The sequence below is a fragment of the Ursus americanus genome, chromosome 33 (assembly GCF_024610735.1).
Source record: "Ursus americanus isolate L20-20 chromosome 33, mUrsAme1.1.p, whole genome shotgun sequence".
Classification (NCBI taxonomy): Eukaryota; Metazoa; Chordata; class Mammalia; order Carnivora; family Ursidae; genus Ursus; species Ursus americanus.
The window spans coordinates 21,996,588-22,014,281 of record NC_142159.1 but is presented as its reverse complement, the minus strand read 5'-3'; the positions used below and the strand labels follow the sequence as shown (position 1 = coordinate 22,014,281).

At 54.2% G+C, this 17,694-nt stretch overlaps 1 protein-coding gene across 3 annotated transcripts in view; it reads left to right on the top strand.

The window, feature by feature from the left end:
* The window catches only part of MFN2 (mitofusin 2), a 28,088-nt gene extending 16,955 nt beyond the window's left edge, over positions 1-11,133 (top strand). For all 3 annotated transcript variants that reach the window (XM_045777924.2, XM_045777928.2, XM_087858595.1), the window contains exons 10-19: positions 169-236; positions 383-504; positions 2,236-2,362; positions 2,770-2,874; positions 3,137-3,239; positions 3,683-3,903; positions 4,742-4,897; positions 6,309-6,505; positions 7,348-7,482; positions 9,068-11,133. In XM_045777924.2, the coding sequence (XP_045633880.1) occupies positions 169-236; positions 383-504; positions 2,236-2,362; positions 2,770-2,874; positions 3,137-3,239; positions 3,683-3,903; positions 4,742-4,897; positions 6,309-6,505; positions 7,348-7,482; positions 9,068-9,137 (1,304 nt within the window). In that variant the 3' untranslated portion in view covers positions 9,138-11,133. The remainder of the gene's footprint in view (positions 1-168; positions 237-382; positions 505-2,235; positions 2,363-2,769; positions 2,875-3,136; positions 3,240-3,682; positions 3,904-4,741; positions 4,898-6,308; positions 6,506-7,347; positions 7,483-9,067) is intronic.
* The last annotated feature ends 6,561 nt before the right edge of the window (positions 11,134-17,694 follow it).

Below are 17,694 nucleotides of genomic sequence, written 5' to 3'. Positions count from 1 at the left end.
AGAAGATAGTTCTAAGAATGAGATGCTAAGAAGAGCCATGAGTGAGAAGCTCTTCGCTTCTCTGCCGGTGTTTTAAGCCCAGTGCCTGGTCAGATTGGCTTTGGGGGATTTCACCGTTTTCCTCTGCTGCGCAGTTATTTCCCAACTCACGTGGTGCAATTCTCCTAGGGGGCGCTCTTGCAGAAGGCTTTCAAGTGAGGATGTTTGAGTTTCAGAATTTTGAAAGGAGATTTGAGGTGAGCCCTTTGATTCCAGTATGTGGTTGTTCTGTGCCTTTCTAACACCCACCAGCCATGTCCCTGGCAGTGAATGCCAGAGCCTGGCCCGTGGCTGGTGGACCCTAGTGGCCTCTGCCTCGCTCAGCACCTCTTGTCTGTTCTAGGAGTGCATCTCCCAGTCTGCAGTGAAGACCAAATTTGAGCAGCACACAGTCCGCGCCAAGCAGATTGCAGAAGCCGTTCGTCTCATCATGGATTCCCTGCACATTGCGGCACAGGAGCAGCGGTAAGAACCCAAGACCGCGTGCCCGCAGAGGGCAGTGCTGGGAAATGATCACCTCCACCTGCCCCCACAGACGTGGTGGCAGAACTGAGTCTCTGGGCTGCCACGAGGCCCAGTTAGATCCACGTGGAGTAGCCTGGTGAGGACGGCCGTTGGGTATCTGGTTGTCCTCTGTGGTCTGTATGGTGGTCCCCTGAAATGCGGCCCCACAAGCCCATGTTGGAGGCCTCGGCCTAGTACCACACTGAGCACTGCAGCGTTTCTCAGAGCTTGAAGCAGGACATTTTTAACTTTTTTTTAAGATTTTATTTTATTTTAAGTAATCTCTACACCCAATGTGGGGCTTGAACTCATAACCCCGAGAATAAGAGTTGCATGTTCCACCAACTGAGCCTGCCAAGCACCCCCCCAGGGTATTTTTCTTCTTCTTCTTCTTTTTTTTAATATTTATTTGTTTGGGTGGGGAGGGGCAGACTTCCGGCAGAGGGCAGAGCCTAACTTGGGGCTCAATCTCAGGACCCAGAGACCATGACCTGAGCTGAAATCTAGAGTCAGACGCTCAACCGACTGAGCCACCCAGGCATCCTGCCCAGGACACGTTTTTTAAAAACGACGTTTTTTTTGTAGAAATTTACACGTAGGAAAATACAGAGAATAATATAAAAACATCTTGCTTCCTTCGGCATTTGCTTTACGTTATCTTAAAGTTGAAATAAAACAAAAAACCCCATTAAGTACCCTTTGATTCTTCAGTCCCTGACCCGCTGTCATCCTACCCGTTCCTCAGATGCAACCACACCCATGACTTTGGTGTGTAGCTGTCATCCATTTAAAAAGTACCTTCGCATAGATCCTGAAGAATCTGTAATGTTACTTTGTCTGTGCCTTAAATACGGACGCGTGGTAGCGGGACTGTCCGTGTCAGTGCACCTTGTCTGTCTTTCTGCTCAGCACTGGTTTTGCCCCCTACCCTGTCGATAACTTCGGGTTGGAGTTTGTGACTATAAACTGCCATAGAGTTTTCCCTTGGGGATATAGCTCCCCTTCCCGTGGATTTTTTTAAGTGACTATTTATTTAAGTGATCTCTGTCCCCAGCGTGGGGCTCGAACGCACAACCCTGAGATCAGGCATGGGACGCCCCCCCAACTGAGCCAGGCGCCCCTCCTGTGGGCTGATTTTTAGGGTGCGTTATTTTCCTGGTGCAAACCCTGCTGCAGGGGACACCGGTTCGCGTGTCCCCTTGTGCACAGTTGGGAGAATCTGGGAGGTGGCGCTGTTCCGTCTCGGGTGTGTGTGCGTTTTCAGTTTGCCCTGTTTTCCTTTGCCGCTCTCTGAAGCATCTGAACGCGCCCCCAGTCCCACCGGAAGCGTGTTGCTGGGACTCGGCTCTCCCCGGCCTCGGCAGCACTTGAGACTTGCTGATTTTTGTCAGGCCTTGGCCTGCCTAGAATAGAACCTGTTTAATAGCGTCGCCCCGGTGACTAGTGAGGCTGAGCTTCTATTTCGTCTGCGAATGGGCAGAACTTGTCCTAAGCCCCCTGACAGCGCCTCTTCCGAGGTGGCGGACCTAAGAGCACGTGGCTGGCATCTGGGAGGGGGGAAAGCATGTCTCCGGGCGTGCGCGTGAGACTGCGGGGCCGCTGCTGGAGCACACGCAGGCTTCCCGGCATCCCCTTGCTTCTCCGCTGGCCTGTGCGGGGACCCACTCTTGAAACCAGCGTGCGCTCTTTCAGGGTTTACTGCCTGGAAATGCGGGAAGAGCGACAGGAGCGGCTGAGGTTTATTGACAAGCAGCTGGAGCTCCTGGCGCAGGACTACAAGCTTCGGATTAAGCAGATCACGGAGGAGGTCGAGAGGCAGGTAAGGAGCGGGGAGGAAGCACTCCGGGGAGATCTGGACCCCAAGTGGCATCCAGAGTGCTGGGAAGGTGAAAGAGTGCACGTCCTCATCCTGGGGGTTTCTCAGCCGTCCAGAGGAAGTTGTGGCCCTGACTTAAGTGCACAGTACCCACCCTCCCACCCCCCTGGGGCTCCCTGGTCTGCTCTGTGACCCTGGGCCAGTCCCCGTCCTCCTGGCCTCCCCTCCGCATCTCCGATGAGCGTTTGCTCGCCCGCCTGTAACATCGCTTCTCCTTCAGAAGCTTTCCTGCTTAAGTGAGCTGAGGAGCCTGCTGGCTCGCAGGGGAGCTTGTGCGGTCTGTGAGAGACGCTGCAGGATGGAGCTGTGCTCGCCCTCCGTGCCTCATGGTGTGCCTCGTTGTCCCGCAGGTGTCCACCGCGATGGCGGAAGAGATCAGGCGCCTCTCCGTGCTGGTGGACGAATACCAGATGGATTTCCACCCTTCCCCAGTGGTTCTCAAGGTCTACAAGAACGTGAGTCGTCAAGCGGCAGGTGTTCTGCACTCACCTCCGTCCCTTTTGGCTACGGTGGACTCGTAGCCCCGCAGGACAGTGATTCAGCCCCTGCTTGTCTGTGTCCAGGCCCCTCAGCGTGGGGGACAGGACCCAGGCTTCACTCAGCATTCCGCAGTCACCTGCGGGTACGGGCTGACCAGCCTCAGGTTTTTCCCTCCCCGGAAGGCTCCCGACGGTCGTGCTGCCTCTGCTGCTCTTCACCTCTCCCTTCTGCTTGCAGGAGCTGCACCGCCACATAGAGGAGGGACTGGGCCGGAACATGTCCGACCGCTGCTCCACCGCCATCACCAGCTCCCTGCAGACCATGCAGCAGGACATGATAGGTCAGTGCTGCGGACGGCTTTGCGCTGCCCGGAGGTCCGCTTTGGAGGCCCGTCCGCAGAAATAACGGCCTTTCCTCGTCTGTCCCCTTTGATGCTGAGTTAGTTCCAGACCCTCAGGTTCTTGGGGGCTGTTGTGTTTTCATTGCACACACGCTCCAGGAGCCGTCTTGGGTGACCCCATGGGACCGTCCCAGGCTGAGGGCCTGGGCTGTCCTGAGAGTCACACGGGGCATAAAGGTCAGTAGGTCTAGGGCCTCGGTGCACAGAGCCCTGGGGAGCGCTGTCCTGTCTGTCTGAGGGAGGCACTTGCAGCCCTATGGGCCCGCTCCTGCCAGGAACCGTCAGCAGCCTCGGCGGTGGCCGGAGTGGCCTCCGTTCCAAGGCTGGGCACTGGTGTGGCACTGGGCCGAGCTGATGGGCCTTCTCATTTCTGCTCCCTACAGATGGTTTGAAACCCCTCCTTCCTGCGTCCGTGCGGAGTCAGATAGACATGCTGGTCCCTCGGCAGTGCTTCTCCCTCAGCTATGACCTGAACTGTGACAAGCTGTGTGCTGACTTCCAGGAGGACATCGAGTTCCATTTTTCTCTCGGGTGGACCATGCTGGTGAATAGGTTCTTGGGCCCTAAGAACAGCCGCCGGGCCTTGATGGGCTACAATGACCAGGCAAGCAGCGTCCCTCCCCCTCGGGCCTCACTGGAGGCCCGTCTGCACCTGCCTGCAGACACAGGGCTGGTTCGGACAGGGCTTTCCTGTGGTAACGGCCGTGGCGCCTCTGCTGCCCCACAGCGCGCTGCGGTTCCAGGTTTTACCGCAGATCAGTCAGGTCTTAGCCTAAGCACCGATGGTTGTGAAATTGAAAATGTGAGCTGAAGTTTTTTCTCTAATATATGTTTTTTTGTGTTTTTTTTTTTTAGATTTTATTTATTCATTTGACAGAGATAGAGACAGCCAGCAAGAGAGGGAACACAGGCAGGGGGAGTGGGAGAGGAAGAAGCAGGCTCCCAGCGGAGGAGCCTGATGGGGGGGCTTGATCCCAGGACTCCGGGATCATGCCCTGAGCCGAAGGCAGATGCTTAACGACTGAGCCACCCAGGCACCCCTTTCTCTAATATATGTTAAAATAAGTGTGTGACTATTAAATATAGAAGATTTAAGTGTGCCCATGTGGCACCATTTCCCAATTCAGATTTTAAACCATTCCTGTCCATACCACTTGAATTATCGTGTGTACTGTTCCCGGTGCCCATCCCACACTTGGCGGGAAGGCCAGTGCTCACATTTTGTGGGGTCCCCCAGGGCTGCCCTTGGGGTGGCATGTCTGTTACGAAGGCTAAATTCTTCCTGGCTGCATGCAAAGCTTACTTGGTTTTTTTTCCTTTTGGAAACCGCAGAGCCACGCTGCGTCGCTGTTCCCAGCCTCCAGGCCCTGAGGCTCACCGAGCGTTCTGTTGAATGAGACACTTGCAACACCCTTCTTACCCTCTTGGTTGTTTCTCTTCAGGTGCAGCGCCCTGTCCCTCTGACGCCAGCCAACCCCAGCATGCCCCCACTGCCGCAGGGCTCCCTCACCCAGGAAGAGCTCATGGTTTCCATGGTCACCGGCCTAGCCTCCCTGACGTCCAGGACCTCCATGGGCATTCTCGTTGTTGGAGGCGTGGTCAGTGACAAGCCCTGCCCGGGAAGGCTGGGGGCAGGCGGGCGGGGGCTGAGGGGCACAGTCCTGATGGGGGTCCCTGTGTTGGCCCTGTGCGTCACAGTGGGCACGGCGGTGGTTTCATGGCCACCAGCGACTGTTCACAGTGGTCTCATGGGGAACTGTGCACAGCCTGAGCCTAAGCTTCAGTGTGTTTTCCTTGACTTCTTTAAGTCTCATTCCACTAACAACGAGGTTTAGACAACGCCAGTCCTGTCTTAGAGAGGAGGAACGTCTCATTGGCTTGCCAAAGACAGAGTTAGGATCAGAACTCTGATCTCAAGGCCATGTTTGTCCCCGATGGAGCCCATGCTATATGATGGGCAGGGAAGAGACCTGAGAAATGGACAAAGCTGGGTTCTAGATAGGTGGGTGTGGCCAGGAGCTTCTCATAGGTGAGGAAGCCAAGAGCAAAACCTGCAAGGGTTTAAGACAAAAGAGCCCAGGCCGAGCCTTGAACCCTTGTCTGTCTATCTCCTGGTTTTTTTGCCCTTCCTTTCCACCCCAAGGCCTGAGATCACAGGCTGCCTTCTTGATAGCTGGGGTGCTCCCCACATCCTGACCCAAGACAAGCTGCAGCCAGAATAGGTAATATGTTGAGTTTTCCTAACAATGCAGCCTTGCTTTCTCGGCCATGGTCTTCTGAGCTATACGGGCGTCACACATGTGACGGTAACAAAACTGCCAGGAGTCGTACTCAGAGTCGTACTCGGCGTGGAGGGCTGGGGGGGCACAGATTGAGGCCCCTTGCCATCCCTCTCTGCAGTTGGTGTGTGCTGTGCTGCTTTATTCATAGACGATGACCTGGCAGAGGGTCACTAGCTCAGATGCTGATACTTGATGGTCATGTGACCCTCTGAAATACCCCTTTTTTCTCCCGAACAACCCTGTGAGTTGATTGGAGGCCATTATGCCTCTATTGGGAAGAATGAGTGTAAAGAAACTTGCCCAAGTGGCAGGCAGGCAGGCAGCACTGAAGCCTTGATTTCTGGCTCCATGACCAGTGCTCTTTGACCATAACCACACCGCCTTGAACCACAGTATTACAACAGACCCACGGAAGCCACCCACCGAGGAACGAAATGCAGAATTCTACTTGTCAGTGCCACTGGAGGGGACTGTCACGTTAGAGCATGCCCATGTCATCTTGAAGAATTCTGAGTGTCTGGGTCTATGCTTCTGGTCTAACACCACCTTCCCTACGCCCTGTCCCCCCCCCCCCAACCTTCTTTGCACGAGTTACGTCACATGGCCAACACTAAGTGACCCTTGTTTCTGAACTGGGACCCTTGGGCAAGTCCGGGCGGTGACAGCCGAGAGGGTGGGCAGTGGGATGGCAGAGAGTCTGCTGCGGCTCATCACTGTGCCTCTGCAGGTGTGGAAGGCTGTGGGCTGGCGGCTCATCGCCCTGTCTTTTGGGCTCTATGGCCTCCTGTATGTCTACGAGCGTCTGACCTGGACCACCAAGGCCAAGGAGAGGGCCTTCAAGCGCCAGTTTGTAGAGTACGCCAGCGAGAAGCTGCAGCTCATCATCAGCTATACCGGCTCCAACTGCAGCCACCAAGTCCAGCAGTGAGTGGCCCGCCCGCGCCGAGGGGCCACTGCCGGCTCCTGTGGTTCAGGACTTCCTCTAGCTTCCCTTTGGCCCTGGCCTGGAAACCACTGGGTCCTGAGCACCGTCTGCCGGTGGCCTTCAGTTGTGCAGTGTCGGCTTTGAGACCAGGGACGGGGAGAGGGGTCTTTCCAGGGACACCTTATGTCCTGGACTGGGACCAAGTAGGCCTCTGTTCCCTTAAGGAAGGAGGTTATGGGAAGACAAGGGACGTTATTTGTAGCTTTTATTAAAGGTTGCCCTGAAGGGCTTGGTTTATACGCAGGGCTTTAAAATGCTAAGCCATAGGTCTGTCTTCCTGGCATAGCTTTGGGCAGCCGGGGCTGGCTGGCTGGCCTGGCTGCTGGATGGGGGTGCTGGCCTGCCTGCCTTACATTGCTGCGTGGCAGGCCCCTTGCTAGGCACTTGGCACCTAATTTTTCATTTTCTCTGTGAACCTTTGAAGTAGACGTTTTTTTTGGCATCTTTTCTTTCCAAATGGGGAAACTGAGACTGGAAGAGTCGTCCCTTTCCCCTGCCACTGGGTGATTAGCAGCAGAGCTGGCATCTGAATCGTGGCCTGTCGTGCCCCAGCCAGGGTGCTCCTGGCTCTCTCCCCGTGGTGATGCTGAGTGGGGGGTGGCTGTGACGTCCACGGTCTCGGCGGGGGGCGGGGAGGATTCCGCCACACTGGGGTGGCGCAGGGCAGAGCTGCCAACGGCTGACACACGGACTGCCCTGCGCTCGGTGGGATTTAGCCAGCGACGGTGTTCTGCAGAACAGCCTCGCGGCCCAGTCGATCCTGACTCTCTCCCCCGCCCAGGGAGCTGTCTGGGACCTTTGCTCATCTGTGCCAGCAAGTCGATGTCACCCGGGAGAACCTGGAGCAGGAAATTGCCGCCATGAACAAGAAAATTGAGGTTCTCAATTCACTTCAGAGCAAAGCCAAACTGCTCAGGTGAGGTCGGCGGGGGTGGCCAGAGGAGGTGGGCTCCGGTGCGTGGCCCAGGCGCTGTGGGCGCGTCTGCGTCTTGTGCATGGACGCGAACCTCGCGTGTCTGTGAGAGGTTAGATGGCACGCCGCTGGAGGTTCGAGACATAGGGTCTCCGCCCTTCAGACGCTTGCAGTCGGGACTGTGGTGGCAGTGGAGGAACCGAGCCGTATGGTTCCGTGAAGTCTAGCTCACGGGCCCCTCCTCCTTAGCCGCACATGGCTGGCATCCCTCCAGGCTCGTGTGACCCATGTCCTTTTTCTTTTTTTAAAGATTTCATTTATTTATTTGACAGAGAGAGACAGCCAGTGAGAGAGAGAACACAAGCAGGGGGAGTGGGAGAGGAAGAAGCAGGCTCCCAGCGGAGGAGCCTGATGTGGGGCTCGATCCCAGAACGCTGGGATCATGCCCTGAGCCAAAGGCAGACACTTAACGACTGAGCCACCCAGGCGCCCCCCGTGTCCTTTTTCTAAAAGGGAAAATTGGGGCCTCCAGAAGTTAAGTACATTTGTCTGGGGCCCCATAGGAGATGGTCAGGCCACGAGTAGAAGATTCCAGGCATGCGCCGTCCCAACGGTCTGTGACAGTCTACACGTTGATTATCTTTCATTGTCTACTGTGTGCTGGGGACTCGGGGCTAGACCTGCCAGACGCTTTACTCCATTTCTCTCTAAGCTCGGGGAAGGGGGTAGGTCAGCATTTTTACCCACAGGAGAGCTGGGTAGGCAGCTGGTGACTGGCAGGGCCCACGCTGGCACCCAGACCCAGGTGGGGTCCCTGTTGAAAGAGCTTCTGTCCGTGCTTTGCTGGAGAGATGCCTCTGAGGAGCAGGAGGCCTGGGTTCTGGCCCCGGCGCTCGTGTTTGGGCCGGTCACGGAGCTTTCTCCGTGTTTTCATTTGTAAAACGGAGCAGAATTTCACGACGGAGCCACAGAGCTGAACCGAAAAGTGCTGTGCAAAGGTCCTCGGCCCGCTCAGCCCAAGATAACATCAGCACACGGGTACCCTGTGCTTCCTGCCCCCGCTGGTGACGTCAGCGCCAGCCCCCTTGGCGACTAGTGGACTTTCCCTCCCTGACGGTGCAGATGTGCCCTCCCCGCCCACCAGCCTGGCTCAGGCCTTCTCTAGGGACACATGGGATGTCTCACGGAGGTGGTGGTGGGGGCGTGTGTGGTGGAGGGTGTCTGCTCCCTCTGCTGCTCGTCACCAACGGGGACAGGGGGTACCTGTAAGGGCTGCGTATCCAGCAGCCCAACCCCTCACCGATGGGCAGGAAAACTGAGTTCCGGACAGTTCGGGGACTTGCCTGTGGTCAGGGGAAGCCAGCATAGGGCTTGAGCGTCAGGAAAGCCTGACTTTTGGCTCCACCGTGACAGTGTGACTCTAGGAAGTTACGTAACCTCTTTGGGCCTCTTTTCCTTTTCTTTGCAGCGGGGGTGATCAGAGGAGTAAACGAGGCTACACGTCAAGCGTCCTTAGCATAGCACGCTTGGCCTGTCACTCTATCGCCTGTGATCAGCGCTGAGTGTTGCAAAATTCCTTTCTCCGCAGGAATAAAGCCGGTTGGTTGGACAGCGAGCTCAACATGTTCACGCACCAGTACCTGCAGCCCAGCAGATAGTGGGCCGCCGCGAGCCAGAGCCCGCGTGGAGAAGGGCAGTGCCGCCAGCCGTGTGGGCCTCCCACTGGAGCGACGTGCAGCTCCTGCCCGTGGCTGCCACCGTGAGAGCGAAAGCGCACCCACCCCATCCCCCGTCTCATACCATTTTGAGCCCTTAATCGCTAGGTTTTTTTTTTTCCTCCCCCTTTGCCTGCTGTTGCAGGAAGATCTGGCTCATACCCATAAAGGAGACTTTTTTAATGACGACTGTGAACAGCATGGTACCAAGGAGTCGAGTCTTTGCTTTGTCAGGTGCACTTGACTGAGACTCATTTGAGTGCTTGACAAGGTCTTGGGATCTGCCCGCACTGCAGAATGCCTGGAGCCTCTAAGGGTACCAGGCAGACCCCCTTCTCTGGCCAACACTAACACCGACCCGAGCGTACCCGCCTGCCACGCACTCCAGCACCCCTGCAGAGAAAGGCTGTCTTAGGGAGGGTTCAGTTTCCTTCCCAGGTTGCATTGGAACATGTTCCAGAAAGGCCGAGTCCGTCCCAGAAGGGCTGTTCCCTGTGTGTGTGTCAAGTTTGGCCCTTCAGCTTGTGTGCTTCGCTCCTTCAGCAGAGCATTTCAGACACATCTTGGAGGTGGGGCTTGCCTTGGGTAGTAGGCTGAGGCAGGCCTCGTGCCATGGGGGGTGGGAAAGATGTTGCAGAAGTGACTGGAGTCAGAGTGGCTGAGGGGAGGGGCCGTGTGGAGAGAGCAGGTAGCTGGTTCCATGATGGGGAGGGGCTTGGCTTCCCTCCTCTTCACTGTGTCCCTTGTTCTGGTTTGGGTCCTTAGCCCATGTAGTCTGGTTTTATTGTTGGTCAGAGGTGGTTTGGTCCAGAGTGTTCAAGGACGTAGCCAAAGGAAAGATGGGAGAGGGAGGGGGCTGGAGAATGTGGAGTCCACGGAAAACAGGGCCTTCTGTTTGACCTTACCCTGTGAGGGGCTCACAGGGTCTGAGAGCCCACTCTGTTAGCTTGATTGCATCCCTGTTAGGTTCCTTAAGAAGCGCTCCCACCCCTTCCTTGGCCCAGGCTGCCCTTGGCCACCGGTCCTCTGGACTGTCTCCTGTGCCAGTGAGCCTGCGGGAGACCCTGCAGCCGTCCTCCAGTCCTCCCATCCTCCCTGATCCCCAGAGCCTCTTACTGACCCTCACCTGGCCTTGTGTTGACTTGGAGAAATGTTTCCTATTGAGTTTGGGATTATTTCTGGTTGAAGTGGGGACGGGTTCCTGTCTTCAAGCTGTGAACTGGGGCAAGCAGCCTTCGCAGTTCAGGTCAGAGAACTTCCTAGAAACCAGCAGGTCCTCTCTCCCAGAAAGAGGTGGGGCTCAGGCAGAGAGGTGGGGCTTGTCCTCTTGAACCCCCCCGTCCCCCCCCCGCCCGCCCTCCAGCTTCCGGGAAATGAGTTGGTGGCCTGTGCTCACTGGTGGGTGGCCGTGCGGGTGGCATCCTGTCCAGGTGCCCGCTGGTCTTTCAGACCTTTAGCGCGCCTGCTGTGTGGCACCAAGTGGCGGACCTTGCCTAGACCGCTGCACGGCAGGAGGACGTTCTGAGCTTTTTGCCAGGCCTAGATGGTGGTCCTTTCACAGTGTGTCAGGAGAAATCAGTGTCACACGATTCCAGTGAATTTTGTGCTTTTGGGGGGAAAAGAAATTATTTAATAACTAAACATGAATTTTTTTGAATGTAGCCCCTGGGCAATGAATGGAATTTTGAGTTTCTTATACAGTAAGTAAAATTAAATTTATCCCGCGGAAGGAAAGACTCTGACAGAAGTGTGGCAAAAAGCACTTTAATTTAATGCTGCTAACTTTGTTCTCTGGTTTTATGTTCATTTGCTGGAGTGTGAGACGTGCTTGACACAGTGAGTTTTTTCTCTGCTGTATTTAAGGTGATCTATTTGCCTGAATTATTCCTGTATCATTGCTAATAATATCGGCACTAAAATAAAACCTAGTTGGAAACACTTTGTGGGAGCTCAGTTTACTGTTCTTAGGCAAACCGCGTCTGCAGGCTGTATTTTGAAATGACCTTAACTTTGTTCAGGGGAAGTTCCAACTGTAATCTGCCTATGGGTTCCTCTTGCTCTTGGAAGGACTCTGATACTCTGAGAACAAAAGGCGTAACTGATCTTTAAGAACCAGGAAATCTAGAGTGATGTCTTTACAGATTTCGCTGTAACTCCAAGCCATTCGTTTTTCACTTAAAAAGTAATGACTCAGACTGGCCCACCCTAGTTTGCCTTCTGAGAACTTGGCTGTGAGCTTTCTTGTTTTTGGAAGGGCCTTCCTTCAGCAGTGACTAGTCAGCCTCCCCGGCCCCCCACACCTGGGACCCGGGCTCTGGTGCCCCCACTCCCTGCACCGTGGTCCTTCAGATGCCCAGGCCACAGACTAGGGGTGTCATCCTGGACTCCGGTGGCACTTGCTTCCGTCTTCAGAATAACCTCTGTACCCGGACCACTTTCCCCGGTCCATCACAGCCCCTGCTCTGGCCCCGGTCACTGCCACCTCGCATGTCCCTCCTGCCTTTGCCCCCAGCTGCTTGTTTCTAGGCAGCAAGCAGCCAGAGTGAGCTCGCCATAGATTTGAAATAGAGATCCGCTCATGTTACTCTTCTGCCCTGGCTCCTGTCCCACCCAGAACGGGCCCACATCCTGGCGGTGGCCCTTGCAGGTGTGCACTGCCTTGCACTGCCCCTCACTCCCTGGCGCCCTCTGCTTTGGCCACACGGTTCCTTGCTGTTGGAAACTGCTCAGCACATAACCTCTGTAAATCTTGGCCCTGGCTGACCCTCTGCCTGTGCCTCCAGACGTCACAGCTAATTCTTTTCCCTCCACGCCTGCTGAGATGTTACCTCATTGTCTGGGCCTACCCAGACCACCCTACTCAGGCTCCCTCTTTTCTTCCCTGTTCCCTGGCACTTCTGAGGACTGTCGCCCTGCAGCCTGTGGAATAGCCATGGTTTCCTGGTCGCCGTCCTCCAGCACGTAATACTGTTCGTTCGGTGTCCACCTGCTAGAGCACTAGCTCTGCAAGTCCTGAGATTTTTGTCTGTTTTGCTTATTGATACGTGCCAAGCATCTAGTCCAGTGCCTGGCACAGAAATCAGAACTCAGTATTGATACTTGCTGAATTAATGAATCCTGTCCTGATAACAGAGTCCACATACTATCAGCCCTCCAGGGTTGGGGGCCAGAACGAAATGCTACTGGAAACTTCCTAAGAGTAGGCATGGGACCAGGGGCTTTCAGATGTTCAAATCTCAGCAGCTGGAGGGCTGATAGGTCCTGGATTGGAGCCCAAGTCTTAATTTCCCAAAGCCCAGTGGCTTTCAAACATACTTTTCTCTCTTTTTCTTTCTTCCTTTCCTTTCTTTTCTTTTCTTTTCTTTTCTTTTCTTTTTTTTTTCTTTCTCTTTTCTTTTCTTTTCTTTTCTTTTCTTTTCTTTTCTTTTCTTTTCTTTTCTTTTCTTTTCTTTCTTTTCCCCACTATTAGAAATACACGATGAACAAGCGCACACGTGTATATGTGTAGGTGAGACCAAAAATTCAAAGCCAATCAGTGCCCTTTTTCTGTGATACACACGTATTTTCTCTTCCGCTGCTACATGCAACCCACTAAATTGCTCACCAGCTACTCCTAGATGACGACCCGTGTTTGGAAAAAGGTGTTCTAAACCCTGTTCCTCACTGAACACCGCCTAGTTCTCTATCCCCAGTCAAGACCAAATGCCTGTGGTTGCTCAGCCGGCCTCATCCACCCACTGAGAGTTCTGGGGAATCCAAGAGGTGGGATTTTTGGTTTTCCAGTAACAGTATCCCTATTTAATCACAAAGTATGTGGCCAGAATCTACCATCTTCCAAGGTTGGGCCTTCCTCACAGACGTCAGCTAAATTCACTCTGTCCTCCAGGACAGGGATTTCTGGCTCTGAGTCAGACTCTCAGGCTTGAGATTAGAACAGCCAGCTTTTAATGAGAGCACGTGTCAGACATTTATATGCATGGACCCAAATCTTAGAAATTCGGTGATCTATTTGCCTCTGTGCAAAAGAGGAAGTTCATGAATTCATCGAAATATTTGGGTGCCTACTATGTGCTAACGAGCACGGTGCTAAGCATGAGAGCTAACAGCAGTGAGTAAGGTGGGTAAAAATCTCTGTCTTTCTAGAACTGGTATGCTAGTGGAGGGAGGCGGACTACAGGCAAAACCAGCTGAGTGAAAGACATATCAGCAGATAAGGACTATGGGGGAAAATGAGGCAGGGAAAGTTTGGGGAGGGTGTAACAACAGTGTGGTTGGGGTAGGCCTTCTGAGAAGACAACATTTGAAGGAAAACAGTGGGCAATGAAACCCTGTGGCTATCTAGGGCAGTGCATTCTAGACGGAGGGACCAGCAGATGGAATATGGTTACGAGCAGCCCAGTATCTTTAAGGAGCACAATGAGACTTGTGTGGCTGGAGCAGAGTGAGGGAGGGGCAGAGGAGTAGGAGACACGGTATGAAAAGGAACTGGAAGCAGGTTGGGATCTCACAGGTAAGGACTTCGGCTTTACTCTGAGTGAGGTAGATGCAATTGGAGAGCCTCGAGCAGAGGAGTCCCATAAACTGACTTCCATCTTAAGGGGGTCCCAGGCTGCTGTGTAGACAACATGTTGAGGAAGGATGGAAGCAGGGGGAGCAGTCAGAAGGTGACCAGTGTTCCAAGGAGGAGAGGATGGTCCCTGCGGCCGGGCGGCTGCGGTTGAGGTGGTGAAAAGCAGTCAGGTTCTGGAGTCCTTTTAAAGATTGAAATGGGGGTGCCTGGGTGACTCGGTTGAACATCTGATTTTTGGTTTCGGCTCAGGTCGTGGTCTCGGGGTCGTGGGATCAAGCCCTGCGTTGGGCAGAGTCTGCTTGGGGTTCTCTCTCTCTCTCTGATAAATAGATAAACCTTAAAAAAAAATAAATAAAGATAGAAATGATGTACCGTGTTGACAGACTGGATGAGTCATGGATGACTCAAGGTCCTGGGCACATGGTAGGAGGGGGAGGGCTTCAGTGGAGCAGGGGGAAATCAGGAGTCCGTTTGGGACGTGTTAAACGTAAGGCCCCTCTTCTGTAGCTGGGTGCGAGAACGTGGAGCTCAAGTGGAGTCGGGCCCAGAGATACACGTTTGGGAATCGGCACGAGGATGGTGCCTTGGCGAGCGTTCCCCAGAAAGCAGAGCCTCAAGCAGAGGGCTCACACACTGTCATTTTATTTCTGCAGAACAGCCCCAGAGAGGAGCGGGGAGGGAGGGAGGGAGGAAGAGAGAAGTTGGAGGGAGGGAGAGCTCGCAGAAGGATACATTATAGAGCTGGCTGCTGTTAGACAAGCCCGCAGAGTAACACTGTGGCCTGGAGAAGCCATGCAGGCAAATCTACCTTTCCCTGGTGGACAGGGAGGGGGAAGAATTACCCACTATTTCTCTCTTCCCACCGGTTGAAGATTTGCCCCTTGGGGCTCTGACTCTGTATTTCTGGGTTGCATATATGAATGCTGGGGCACCAAACTGGGGTCCGTGGTGGGTGGTGGAGGTGAGGGGCCTGGGCGTGGGCTGGGGTGTGGCGTGGGCAGCTTGTGTTTGCCCAAAGCACTCAGCCCAGGCGGAGCTGGAGCAACAAGCAGATGGGGCCGGGAGGGTCCGAAGGGGGCAGAGAGTTTAGGTAGAAAAGTCTCCTCCTCAGATTACTCGGAGCCGCGCTTGCCTTCCCTCCCTTCTTCCCCAGGAGGGGAGGTCTAAGTCTGACCCAACAGAGCCCGAAGAGGCTGTAGCCAGCACAGTCTCTGCCTCCGAGGACTAGTGGCCCGAGCCACAGGCCCTGCTGGCACGGCTGGTCCCTCGTCCAGCCCCGTTCTAGACTGCCCTTGTCCTAGTCTCTGCCGCTGCTGCTCTGGTTCCTGCGGGGGTGAGCCAGACTTCGTCCCGAGGAGCCTTGGCCATCTGGTCCTGCTTGGACCGTGACTGCCACGACCGCCACTTGCAGTTACCAGTGGGTGTGGACACCAAGAGACAGACACCCGAGGGGGTTCCCGACACTCCCCTGTCCCACCATGTAGCAGCAGCCCTGGCTCCTCACGGGAATCAGAATCTCATTCCCAGCAGCACAACGACTCTGCCCACTGGTCCGCCAGCCGGATGGGCCCAGCCACCAGGGGATGGCCCCATCTTCAAGTTCGATGGGACCCTATCGTGTCCCTCAGCAGAAGCTTCCTGCCCCCAGGCACAGGAAACATGAACTCCACAAGTGGGTCACTGGAGTGATGGAGGCAGGGGCCTCTACTTACAGCCTCCGCTTCCTGTTCCCGAATACTCTAGCCGCAGAGGACACGGTGGCCTGTCTTAGTACTTGGCAAGCAGAGCTGTGAGGTATGGTCCCCGAGCTTGATCTTTCTAGGCTGTGCCACTTGGGTGTTGGGGTTCCTGGAAAGATCAGTGGAGCTTTTGGTCAGATGCCCGTTGTTCCACATTTTGCTGAAAAACAGGTCCCTAGGTGTGAGGCGATGTGTGTGTACCATGTGACTACATCAGGGATTCTAAAGCCCTCAGATGGGGGGGAGGGCCCCCCGCAGGCCGGGCAGGGGAGACCGTATGTGGATTAGCATCAGTCTCCGGAAGTACAAATTGCCCCCCTCCAGGGCAAACGGAGGACGGATGCCGTCCACCTGCTACCGGTGGCTGGCTGGTCCCTTGGACATGGCGTGTGGAGGGCTCGGCTTTGGTCCTGCGTCGGCAGACCAGGTGCTCAGCAGCAGCAGGACCTCCTGGAGCCTTCGGGAGAGGAGCCCGGGCCACTTCACTCCTGTCGTCGTGACTGCTCTCTCTGTCTTTGGGCCCTCTGTACCCACACTGGGGAGGCATGCGGAGGGAGGCTGGCTGACGTCTACCAGCACGTCACCCATTCCAGCTGTTTGACGACCGTCTCCCCTGCCCTGGACAGTCTTTGACAGATGGGAGGGGCTCCATTGGTGCTCACTGGCTCATCTTCCTACCCCCTCCCCAGTTCTCCTGGGCCTGCATCCTCCCAACTTCCCCCCCAGTCTCCTGGCCCCCAGCCAAATCCTTTGCCACCACCCAGGGTGTGTTGTGTGTATCTGTCCTGCAAACCGTTCATCCCTCTTCATGCGTGGGTGACCAAGTGCGCAGTGCACAGCTGTGTCTACTGGAAGGATTGGCCTTCGTCTTTGTCCTCAGGGCCACTCCTGAGAGGGGGTGCTGGCACGGGAGTGGCAGCTGTCCATTCCAGCTAGGGCAAACACACTGCGCCCAATGAGGCCAAGTTCTTATCTGTTTCTTTTACTTGCTTCACATCATTGTTTTAAAAGGTTGATTTACTTATTAGAGAGAGAGAGAGTGAGCACAAGCAGCGGGAGCAGCAGGCAGAGGGAGAGGAAGAAGGCTCCCTGTGGAGCAGGGAGCCCCATGCCGGGCTCGATCCCAGGACTCTGGGATCATGACCTGAGCCAAAGGCAGACATTTAACCAATTGAGCCACCCGGGCACCCCACTTCACAGTTTTTAACAGCTTTATCGAGATTTTATTTATTTATTTATTTATTTGTTTATTTATTTATCTTAAAGTAAGCTCTATGCCCAACATAGGACTTGAACTCATGACCCTGAGATCAAGGGTCACATGCTCTACCAACTGAGCCAGCCAGGCGCCCCTTATGGAGATATAATTTATATACGATAAACTACAAGTTTAAAGTGTACATTAAGTTTAGACATATGTGTGCACCATGAGACCATCACCACAGCCAAGTAGTGGACATATCCATCACCGCCAAGGTTCCCTCATGGCCCTTTATCATGCCTTCTTCCACACCCCCCAGCCACCACTGATCTATCACTATAGATGTTTACTTTTTCTAAAGTTTTATACAGATGGAAGATACAGTACATACTCTATTCCATGCAACATAATTATCTTGAGATGTTTCCATATTGTGTATCAACAGCTTATTCATTTTTATTGCTGAGTAGTAGCTGTTGTGTGGATATACCATAATTTGTTTCTCCATTCATCTGTTGACCTATGTTTGAATACAGCCGCTGTGAACATCCATATGCAAATCTTTGTATGGACAGTTGTTCCCCCATTGGATAAATGCCTAGGAGTAGAATGACTGGCTTGTATGGTGGGTATGAACTTACTAAAAAAAAAGACAACACAGCTTTATTGTGGTGTAATTTACACACAAAATTCACTCATTTTAAGTGTAAATTAAATCATCTTAGCAAGTTTACAAAGTTGTGCAGCCTTCACCACAATCCAATTTTAGAGCGTGTCCAGCACCCCAAAATTATCCCTCTTGCTCTCCTTTTCTTTCCTTTTTTTCCTTCCTTTCCGTCCTCCCTCACTCCTTTTTTTTTCCTTCCTGTTAATTTGCTGAATTACACTGATTGATTTTAAGATGTTCTGGTCAAGTCACTTCATCTCGTACGACCTCCGTTTTTGGTTTTCTCTGTAAAATGGAGTCGGCATGCTCCGCATACGAACTGG